Genomic DNA, 12,130 nt, shown 5'->3' with positions numbered 1-12,130 from the left:
CTCCATTTCTCTCTCTCTCTGAAAAATGAACAAAAACGTATTTTTTAAAAAACAAATGAAGAAAGTAGACAATAACATTAAAATAAATAAAATACTGAGAAATAAATTCAACCACAAAGGTGAAAGATCTGTACATTGAACACTAGACTACAGTGATGAAAGAAATGGAAGCCCTAACTGGTTTGGCTCAGTGGATAGAGCGTTGGCCTGCGGACCGAAGGGTCCGATTCTGGTCAAGGGCATGTACCTTGGTTGCGGGCACAACTCCAATAGGGGGTGTGCAGGAGCAGCTGATCGATGTTTCTCTCTCATCAATCTTTCTAACTCTCTATCCCTCCCCCTTCCTCTCTGTAAAAAATCAATAAAATATATTTTTTAAAAAAAAGAAATGGAAGAAAACACAAAAAAATGGAAAGATATCCCGTGTTCTTTTTTTTAATATATAAATATTTTCTTATTGATTTTAGAGAGGAAGGAAGAGGGAGAAATAGAAAGATCAATGATGAAAGAGCATCACTGATCGGCCGCCTCTCGCACGCCCACCCTGGGGATATTGAGCTCGCAACCCGGGCATGTGCCCCTGACCAGAATCGAACCCCGGACCCTTCAGTCTGTAGGCTGGCGCTCTATCCACTGAGCCAAACCGGCCAGGGCAAAACATCCCGTGTTCTTGCATTTGAAAATGGAATATCTTTAAAATGTCCCTACTAGCCAAAGCAATCTCCAGATTAAATGCAATCTGGATGAGAATTCCAATGTCTGAAACCTCAAGAGACTTCAAATAGCAAACGTAACCTTGAGGAACGGACCTGGTGGCATCACACTTCCTGCCTTCAATCTATCACAAAGCCAAAGCCACCAACCAGTGTGTTACTGAAATACACCCCGAAACACACACCAATAGCAAAGAACATAAACACAGGAATAAACTCAGGCACGTAGGTCCAGGTAATCTTTGACCTAAACCACAAGACAGGTTAAGTAGAAAAGGATAGTTTCTTCAATGAATGGTGCTGAGAAAATGGATATTTACATGTAAAACAACAAAACTAAACACCACTGATAAAAATTAACTCAGACTGCATGAAACCATTACATTCCTCTCTTAATACCTAAAACTCCTTCAAGACAGCCCAGAGAAAACACTTTGGAGATGTGTTTTGGACAAGATTTTTTGGGATGTGATACCAACCTCCAGGCGGAAAAGTAAAACCAGCAGTCCAGGCTACAACAAAGGAAAGAGCTCCTTCTCAGCACAATAGCAATTAACACAATGAAATGAAAAGGCAATCTCTCCAGGAGGATGGGAGACCATACTTGCAAATCAGGTGAACTTATGGAAGATATTGTGATTAGACTCAGATCAGCTCAGTAAAGCAAGTATCAGCCCTGGACAGTCAGCCTCAGTGGATAAAGCGTCAGCCTGCGGCCCTTAGGGTTCCAGGATTGATGCAGGTCCACAGCATGTACCTTGGCTGCAGGCTCCCCCTGCCCAAACCTGGTCAGGGCGAGTGCAGGAGGCAACTGATCGACCTGTCGCTCTCCACATCTATATTTCTGTCTTTCCCTCTCTTTCACTCTCTCTAAAACTCAATAGCAAAATATCCTCAGGTGAGGCTTAAAACATAATAAACATAATAAATAAATAAGTAAATAAGTAAATAAGCTAATATCCAGGTATAGAAGGAAGGTCATGTCATGTTAACACTATAATGAAGGCTATGAAGAACACAATGGTTTTACTGATAAAACTCTAAATAAATTCCTTAAAAATACTTTATCAGGCCCTAACTGGTTTGGCTCAGTAGATAGAGCATTAGCCTGCGGACTCAAGGGTCCCAGGTTCGATTCCGATCAGGGGGTACATACCCCTGATAAAGGGTGTGCAGGAGGCACATCCCTGGTAAAGGGTGTGCAGGAGCAGCTGATCGATGTTTCTCTCTCATCGATGTTTCTAACTCTCTATCCCTCTCCCTTCCTCTCTGTAAAAAAATCAATAAAATATATTTTAAAAAAATAGTTTATCAGTAAATACTGGTAACCAACATCTGAGCCTGCCTGAAAAATAGCCACACTAGATTTCCTGAATGAAGAGTTGACCAAAACATGAAACTTGTAAATAAAACAAGAATGCAATATTTGGGAAGAACAACTAAGCAAATGATAAAAGTCATGTGCCTTAATATACAAACTGGAAAAGGAATTCAAAAGACTCCTTAGCCAAAAAATATTGTAACAATTAGGACTAGGGTTGTAGAGACAATTTTCAAAAAAATATGTACAAATGACCATCAGGAATGTTAAAAAAATGCTTTAACTCACTAGTCAAGGTGGAATCCGTTTGGCCCCCTGACACACTACCAACCACAATCCTTCCCTAAGAGTTTACCACAGCAGGTTTTGTGACTAAAGCAGTGGTTCTCAACCTTCTGGCCCTTTAAATACAGTTCCTCATGTTGTGACCCAACCATAAAATTATTTTCGTTGCTACTTCATAACTGTAATGTAGCTACTGTTATGAATCGTAATGTAAATATCTGATATGCAGGATGGTCTTAGGCGACCCCTGTGAAAGGGTCGTTCAACCCCCAAAGGGGTCGCAACCCACAGGTTGAGAACCGATGGACTAAAGGGTTAGAATAGAGCAGTACAAACAAACCCACCCTGCCAACCACAGCAACTGCCCGGAAAAGTGGAAAAATCAAGCAATGTATACAGTCCACAGGTGAGGATAGAGCACTCCTAGAGGTGAGGGGCGGATGAGGACATGCAAAGCCAAGTCTCCAGAACCAGCCAGAGTGAGGGTCTTACCCAGCGAGGATAGAAGTTCAAAGTTCTCCAGCATCACATTCAGGTACAGCTGTCTCTGACCCTCATCAAGGAGGCTCCATTCCTCCCTGGAGAAGTACAGGGCAATGTCCTCAAAGGTCACCCCAACCTGTCAGAATTGAGACAATTGAAACCAGAGCTCTCTTTCTGAGAACCTGCACTCCTACTCCTTACACACACGTTCCCCCCCTCAATCTCCTCCAGGGCAACCATGTTAGTGTGGACACCAGGCCCTAATGCCGGTGCAGGCTGCTCTCTCATCACAGTCCCATTACTCACTGTGATGGCCCTCAGCAGAGCAGCTGGGTTGGGGAGGGGGACAGCAGAGAAACATCATCTAAGGCAGCTCTGGGCGATGCCTGCAGGGCCCCAGCCTTCCTGCCAAGCAACACCACTGCAGTCTCCTAGATCCTGCCTCCAGGACAAAGACAAACCTGGGCTTATGCTTCACCCTTTAATCCTCACACCAGGTCCCCGGGACCATCAGCTCACACTTCCTCCAGATGTGCACACCACTGGGTAATGTTTATCCACTTCCCATCTCAGACCCCAGGTTCACTCCCTCAGCTCTGCCCCCTTCCTGCTCCACAGCACAGGACCTCTCTGCACTCACCCATGAACTTGGCACATGGCATCCAGAGAGAGCTTGTGAGGGTTCGGAAGGATCCGGCACAACCCCAGTTTCCTGTTGGACCCCACAGCCTGGGGAAAGCAGGGCATGTGGCTCTGAAGTCCTCCCTGCCCGTCTCCGATTTTTGCCTCCATACTAACCACCCACATCCTCAGGGAACCTCAGATGCGAGTCACCCCCGTCCTCTCTGCCCTGCACCTGCTGTGTCCTCAGAAGACACAACACTCCTCTCCCCCCTCCACCTTCCTCAGGGTCCTCCACGCGGGCCTGAGCTGCAGGACGGGACAGGCGCCCGCACCCGGGCTGTCCTGTTGGGTGTGAGGAGGCGATGAGGACCCGAAGGGACACGCACTCACCTCAGGCCTGCAACTCAGCTCGGGCGCCGCCATTGGACTCTGTGGGCAGAGCGGGGCCTGAGCCCCCGGAGAAGAGGCCGCTGCGGGATTGGCGGTCACTGGTCCGGCCCTGGTCCGGCCCTGGTAGCGACTGGGAACTTCAATCCCACATGTGGGCTGTGCGCACCCCTGCAGGCTCCCACCATGGGCTGTGAGGCGGGGAGCACCACTCTCCAGCCGTCTCCACGGGACTCTGCGACCAGGAGTTCCTGACCGCCTGAGAATAAAACTAAGACAAAACCCCGCCAGGAGGCCTCCCCGTCCCGCCCTACACAAGTGGCCAAGCGGAAACGCCTTTCCTGAGCCTCCATTGGCTCATCCCGTTGTCATTCCACGCCCGGCCTTCTGGGTAATGTAGTTCCTACGCTCCGAGTCCAGGATCCTGTATTTCCACAGCTCAATCCTGGACTGGATTGGGGGGCATATAGCTCAGTACACACCAAGTATACTAAGTGTCCTCCACCACCTTCAGCGGATGTGATTTATGGGGCGTTTGTTTCTGGGGCGCCTGTGAGGCTTCCTTTAGCTGCTGGTTTTGCATATCTTTCTTCAGGACCTGCTCTTTCAGAATAACAGGCATTTTTTTCTTCATTCAAGCCACTAGGCATTTGTCTCCTTCAGGCCTTATGTTGCTGGGGAACATTGCTCCTTTCTAACAAGAACTATGTTGCCTCCATTGAATCCACTAAGCAAAGTTAATGTCACAAAACAGACACTCATACTTCAGAGCATCTGCTTCTGATGCCATCAGCAGGGTCAGCTCTGCCTGGGCTGCAGTGAGGCTAGAGTTAAGCTGCATTCCAACTGATGCCACTGGCTCTAATTATTCATCTATTGCAAACAATAGAGAACATGTTGAGGAGATTAAAGACATGAATTACAGGCTGAATAGCTGAGGGAAGGCAGGAGAAAGTTAAAAAAAGAAAAGAAAAAATCTTTAGAGGATTAAACACACACACACACACACACACACAGTCACCTGAGACTTGAGCATTTTCTTCTATTCTCTGAAAGCAACAAGAAAGCTCCCAAAAAAAACCACTTAAAAACACTTTATCAGAAAACACTGGTAAGCAGCATCTGAGCCTGCTGGAAAAATAGCTACACTAGGCTACTTGAATGCACACTTGCCAAAAACATGGAATTTGTAAATAAAACAAAAATGCAATATTCAGGAAGCACAATTAAGCAAATGCAAAAAAATACCTTATTGTGAACTAGACACAGTATTCAAAAGACTCATTAGCCAAATAACATGGTTAAAAATAGGATAAGGGCCCTGACCAGTTAGTTTGGCTCAGTGGATAGAGCGTCGGCCTGCAGACTGAAGGGTCCTGGGTTCGATTCCTGTCAAGGGCATGTACCTTGGCTGCAGGCACATCCCCAGTAGGGGGTGTGCAGGAGGCATCTGAACGATGTTTCTCTCTCATCAATGCTTCTAATTCTCTATCCCTCTCCCTTCCTCTCTGTAAAAAAATCAATAAAATATATTTAAAAAAATAGGATAAGGATGTAGAGACTACTTTCAAAACAAATACACACAAATCAAGAACAGCAATAAAGCGTATGCTTTGGTTAATACTCAAGTGGAATCCATTTGGCTCCTCGCCACACAACCAACCACAAACCCTTCCCTATGAGATCAGTACAGCGGGTGTTGTGAATAAAGGGGCAGAAGGGAGCAGAGCAATCAAACCAACCCTGCCGACCACAGCAGCTACCCAGAAAACTGGAAAAATCATGCAATGTATACAGTCTCCCACAAGTGAGGACAGAGCACCCCCTGGATAAAATAAAATTAAAACAAAAATAAAAGAAGCCTACTGTAGCTATTTTTCCAGCAGGCTCAGATGATGCTTACCAGTGTTTTCTGATAAAGTGTTTCTTTAGAGCTTTCTCGTTTCTTTCAGAGAACAGAAGAAAATGCTCACACATCTCCCACAAGTGAGGACAGAGCACTCCTAGAGGTGAGGGGGGGATGAGGACATGCAAAGCCAAGTCTCCAGAACCAGCCAAAATGAGGGTCCTACCCAGGGAGGATAGAAGTTCAAAGTTCTCTAGCATCACATTCAGGTGCAGACATCTCTGATCTTTATCAAGGAGGCTCCATTCCTCCCTGGAGAAGTACAGGGTAATGTCCTCAAGGGTCACACCAACCTGTCAGAATTGAGACACCTGCCATACTTCTCTTTACACACCTTCCCCACCTCAACCTCCTCCAGGGCTCCCCAGTTTAGCGTGGACACCAGGCCCTAATGCCAGGGCTGGCTGCTCTCTCATCACAGTCCCATTACTCACTGTGATGGCCCTCAGCGCAATTGATGGGTTGGGAAGGGAGACAGCAGAGAAACACCATCTAGTTTGGCTCAGTGGATAGGGTGTTGTCCTGTGGACTGAAGGATCCAGGTTTCCAGTCTAATCAAGCCCACAGTCCGGTTGTGGACTCAATCCCCAGTAGGGGGCATGCAGGAGACGGCCGATGGTTAATACTCAATCATTACTGATGTTTCTATCTCGTTGCCTCTCCTGTCCTCTGAAATCAATAAAAATGTATATATATATGTAGCCAAAACTGGTTTGGCTCAGTGGGTAGAGTGTCGGCCTGCGGACTGAAAGGTCCGAGGTTTGATTCTGGTCAAGGGCATGTATACACATATACATATACATATACATATATATATCCTCTTATATATATGAGGACTGTTGTACAAAAATTCGTGCAATAGGCCTTCTTTCCCCTGGCTGCCAGCACCAGTTTTCCTCTGGCACCCTGGACCCAGACCTTCACTCTAGCCACCACCTTCCATCTTCGCTCTGGAGTCTTCAGTCTCTGGCCAGAGCTGCTCCTGTAGCTCCTTCTGCCCCCCACACTCCCCCTCATAGCTTGATCGCTGCTTCACCTTCAGATCTTGCCAATGAGCTCCTGGATCCCAAGGGGCCGCCTTGCCTGTGGCCCGGCTTTCTGGCAGCTCTTGGGGTTGTACACGGGGGCCCGGATGGCAGCTCCCGGTGTCCCGCCCTGCCTGCAGTATGCAAATTAGCCACCATCTTTGTTGGCAGTTAATTTGCATATAACGCTGATCAGTCCATGGCGATGGTAGCAAAGGTATGGTTAATTACCATGTTTGTCTATTATTAGATAGGATTTTTTTTTAAGTGCCATCACCAGGTCTCCGGGACCATCAGCTCACACTTCTCCCAAATGTGCACACCACTGTTTAATGTCCACCTCCTTTCCGTCTTCAGACCCCAGGTTCACTGCCCAAGCTCTGCCAAATTCCTGCTCCACACCACAGGATCTCTCTGGACTCACCTATGAACTTGGCACATGGCATATCTGACACTTGTTTGATGAGTAAACTTGGAGAACCTACTTCTTTTCCCTAATTGTGGATCTTCTCAACAATTTGATAGTTTGAACATCCCAGGTTGTTGTGACAATTAAAGAGAAAATGCAAACCCTGGCTGGTGTGGATCAGTGGTTGAGCATCTACCTATGAACCTGGAAGTCATGATTAGGTTCCTGGTCAGGCACATGCCCAGGTTTTGGGTTTGGTCCCCAGTAGTGTGTGGGTGGAAGGCAGCCAATCAATGATTGTCAACATTGATATTTCTATTTCTCTTTGTCTCTCCCTTCCTCTCTGAAATCAATATAAATTTAAAAATGTAAAATAGCCCTGACTGCTTTGGCTCAGTGGATACAGCATCGGCCTGCGGACTGAAGGGTCCCAGGTTCAATTCCGGTCGGGGGCATGTGCCTTGGTTGTGGCACATCCCCAGTGGGAGGTGTGCAGGAGGCAGCTGAATGATGTTTCTCTCTCATCAATGTTTCCAACTCTCTATCTCTCTCCCTTCCTCTCTGTAAAAAATCAATAAAATATATTTTAAAAATATATAAACATATTTTCCAAATACAAAAAAATTTACTTCATAAAGCAAAAAAGGCACAAAATGAGTGAAATTCCAACATCCATCTTTGTTATTTCAATATCTTTTTCTTAAAGAAAAGTGCCAACAGTCATAGCACATTAGGCCGAAAATATGATCAGATGTTTTAACAAAGATACTGACACAGCAAATGCACATCTGAGATAAGGTTCACTATAAATTCCTAGAAAAAAATACAATCAAACACCAGTCAGGTAGCACGACAAAGTTACCCCCACCCCCAAAAAAAAGTTAGCCAAAAAAAAGTTTAAATAAAGAATGATTGATTGAACTAAATATTCTCTAGGATGCGGAGAATGTGAAACTCTCACTCACTTCTGCAATAATGCATAAATGTACAATCAATTTATATTTAATATTTATCTACACTATTAAAATAGAAACATGCAAATTATTGTCACTCTGCTATGCCCACCAGCCAATCAGAGTGACTATGCAAAATAACCTAACAAAGATGGTGGTTAATTTGCATACACAGGCACGAGCAAAGACTGAGGCTGAAGAGGCTTCACTTCTCTGCTGCAGCCGGAGCAAAGGCCGGAGGAAAACCGGTGCCGGCAGCCAGGGGAAGGAAGGCCTATTGCACGAAGCTCTTCATGCAATGGGCCTCTAGTTTTTAAATAATAGTTTACTGATTTTTAGAGAAAGAATTAGAGAGTGGAAGAGAAATATCGACATGAGAGTGCAACCTCGGCCAGCAGCCTTGTTCACACCCTGCTCTGGGGATCTAGCCCACAACTAGGCCCTTTTACCCACTGGCAATCCAAAACAAAATACTGCGTTGCAATCCAGCCTCCTATATCTGACACTTGTTTTGTTGGGAAGCAAGTCTGTGTACGTGCAAGCACCTGGGTGTTTACTAGAACCTGTATGCTTAGTCTTACACATCCTTTCTTAAAGGATACTGCAGAAACATGTGTCTTCTCAAGGATGCTTACCCTACTGATAGTATCTAATAGTTAATTTTAGTGCAAGCTGTTGTTACAATAAAAGCCCAAGGAGGTGTGCTAATGGGGCTGTTTGGTTCCAATAGCCAGTGTGTCCCTTAGCCCTCTCTTTCATAGAAACATGTATCAGTAATCATTCACCCGTCACGCAGGGTCTGCTGGTCACCCCCAACAGGAGGTGCCCTGTGTGAGGACCCAGGAACGCAATAATATGCAGTGGACAAAGTAAGAGTAAGAAAATCAAAGTAACTGTGTAGTAAGTCATTGGAGCCCACTGGGGATTTCCAAGTTGGAGGGGATTATTTCTCAGCTAAGAAATTTACTATCTCTGTTATGCTTCTTAAGAATGTAAGTATAGCCCTGGCCGGTTTGGCTCAGTGGATAGAGCATCGGCCTGCAAACTGAAAGGTCCCAGGTTCGATTCCGGTCGGGGGCACATGCCTGGGTTGTAGGCTCAATCCCCAGTGGGGGACTTGCAGGAGGCAGCCAATCCATGATTCTCTCTTATCATGGATGTTTCTGTCTCTCTCTTCCTCTTCCTTCCTCTCTGAAATCAATAAAAATATATTAAAAATAAAAAAAGAATGTAAGTATATTTTCCACTGGAAAGATAAGCCTATTTTTGAAAGTAAGAAAAAAAGTTGTTCCTATATTTGCCTAGCAATCAAAAGTTTTATATATATTATTAAAATACTTATGTTAATCAGGAACTTGATTACTTTAAATGAATACATTACTTAATACTGTTAATAATAATGATATAGAATATTTTAGCCTAATGTATTTGACTACCTTTCCAGGGTTTAAATTTTAAGAAAATTTTCCTTGAGCTACAACTGGTTTGGTCATTCCAATGGGCCCTGGAATGCCTCAAGAATTTGCTTTCTCACCTTATGAAGGAAAATTTTATACTTAAGGTATATGGGAAGCTCTGTCCAATAAGGAAATAATAATTATATTCTATTTATATATGCATATTATAGATTCTAATATGCTTTCATTATAACTAATTGCATTAGTTATAATATTCTGGAATATTGTGTTTTACAGAAGGGAAAAGGTTCCATGTCATTTGCATTATAATCAACTCAATAACCCTATTATTTTAAATTTTTTGTTACTTAGAGACAGTCACAGTTTTCTTTTTTTAAAATATATTTTATTGATTTTTTACAGAGAGGAAGGGAGAGGGATAGAGAGTTAGAAACATCAGTTGAGAGAGAAAAATCCATCAGCTGCCTCCTGCACACCCCCTACTAGGGATGTGCCTGCAACCAAGGTACATGCCCTTGACCAGAATCGAACCTGGGAGGGACCCTTAAGTCTGCAGGCCAATGCTCTATCCACTGAGCAAAACTTGTTAGGGCAATAGTCACTGTTTTCTTGTGATGCATTTGGAAAATGTTCCAACTTCTTAGAGATCCATAAAAAAACCTCTGATTTATTTTAAGCTACATATCTCTGAGAATAAACATTCAGCTCATCCCCTCGAAAATTATTAGAACTCTATAGAGTAACGGGATTTATAGAAATACTAGCAAGAAATATCAGCAGAAACAGAATTTAATTATGGGATTAAATGAACTAAAAATAATTATAGTTTTGGTAATTTGTTCCAATAAGAATCTGATTTGTTAGAGCAGGGATCAAAAACCTGTCCTGCTAATTAAACTGTGTGACCTCAGTTTATCATGTGTTAATGGTGGATGATGATGATAGATATTTAAAAAATAGACATTGGAGAAACCAAGATGGCGGCAAAGGTAAACCCCGGTAATTGCTGCCTCGCACAATCATTTCAAAAATACAACTAAAAGACAAAACAGACATCATCCAGAACCACAGGAAGGCTGGCTGAGTGGAAATTCTACAACTAGAAGGAAAGAGGAAAGCACACTGAGACTCAGAGGAGGTACGGAAGTAAAGTGCAGAGGTGCAGAGGCTCAAGCACGTGCAGAAAGGGGCTGGCAAAGGAGGACGCCGGTGTCTTTTACAATCCAGAGGGAGGCACAAGCTCCCGACGGCTCTGACTCCAGTTCTGGGCGAGTCTCTGGGGATCCAGACTCATACAAGGAAAAACTGGACTGTCTGACAGCGGGCAGAACTCGAGGGCAGCTATCTCTCAGAGGTGCTTGTAGCGATTACGAGGACACAGAGACTGGGGACCTCTTAGGGCAGGACTGAGGATCAGCCATAGCTGTTTGCTCCGCCCTGTTGCTTCCCTGAGACACCGTCCCACCCAAGCTATGCGCAAAGGCTTTTGCATGGGAATGGGCTGGCCCTTTGAGATCTAAAATTGCCTAACAAACTGCAGCTGAGTGAGAAAGACCCAGAACATCCAAAAGAAGGCCCAAGGCCCCTCAGCAGCTTGCATTGCTTCACAGCTGGGCCTCATCTGGGCACCTCCAAAATCCAAACAAGAAAGAGGAACCTGCAGATCCTCTCTGTAGCTCCTGCTGGGTAGCCTCAGGCAGAGGCTAAATTAGCACCTCCTTAGAGATCCAAGAGCCTGTGTACCCAGTGGTCAGATTGGGACCATCCAGATTACAACTCCTCAGATCCATAAGGGACACACTCAGGGGGCAGAATCAGTGAGGACCAAAGCCCTACTGAAGCATGTCTTGCCCCAGAAGGGTGTCTTCAGCACAGAAGTTCTCCCACTGTAGACACAGCTGATTCTCACAGACAATTGGCCTGGAGGTCAATTCCTCCCAGTGATACCAACAATAATCAAGGCTTCACAACAACAAGACTGTGCACAAAGCCCACAAAGGGGTGCACGAAGAGTGTCCACCTCAGGTAATTGGGGAGGCTGAGCCACTGGGGCCTATAGGACACCTAGCACACAAAGCCACTCTATCAACACAAGGAAGCATAAAAAATGCGGGAGCAAAGAAACAGATCACAAATGACAGAAATGGAGGAAAGCAGACTATTGGATATAGAGTTCAAAAACACGATTATAAGGTTTTTCAAGAAGTTTCTAGAAACTGCTGATAAATTTAGTGAGACCCTCAAGGATATGAAAAAGGACCAACTAAAAATTAAGCATACACTGACTGAAATAAAAAATAATATACAGAGATCCAACAGCAGACAAGAGGATTCCAAGAATCAAGTCAAAGATTTGAAATACGAAGAAGTAAAAAACACACAACCAGAAAAGCAACAAGAAAAAACACTCCAAAAATATCAAGATAGTGTAAGGAACCTCTGGTATAACTTCAAGCGTAACAACATCCGAATTATAGGGGTGCCAGAAAAGAGAGAGAGCAAGGTATTGAAAACCTATTTGAAGAAATACAGAAAACTTCCCCTGCCTGGTGAAAAAAATAGACTTACAAGTCCAGGAAGTGCAGAGAACCCCAAACAAAAGGAAT

The 12,130-nt window shown here is 44.5% G+C and overlaps 1 protein-coding gene across 1 annotated transcript in view; it reads right to left on the bottom strand.

Annotated features, from left to right (window-relative positions):
- The window catches only part of LOC102770862 (zinc finger protein 345), a 13,678-nt gene extending 8,788 nt beyond the window's left edge, over nt 1–4,890 (bottom strand). Inside the window, 3 exon segments of the mRNA XM_006762682.2 lie at nt 2,812–2,938; nt 3,817–3,935; nt 3,938–4,890. Coding sequence (XP_006762745.2) covers nt 2,812–2,938; nt 3,817–3,935; nt 3,938–4,166 — 475 coding nt within the window. The 5' untranslated portion in view covers nt 4,167–4,890.
- Between the last annotated feature and the right edge of the window lie 7,240 nt (nt 4,891–12,130).

Source organism: Myotis davidii, unplaced genomic scaffold, assembly GCF_000327345.1.
Source record: "Myotis davidii unplaced genomic scaffold, ASM32734v1 scaffold1179, whole genome shotgun sequence".
NCBI classification, from domain to species: domain Eukaryota; kingdom Metazoa; phylum Chordata; class Mammalia; order Chiroptera; family Vespertilionidae; genus Myotis; species Myotis davidii.
The sequence above is the reverse complement of the archived record's forward strand: the minus strand, read 5'-3'. Positions and strand labels throughout refer to the sequence as shown.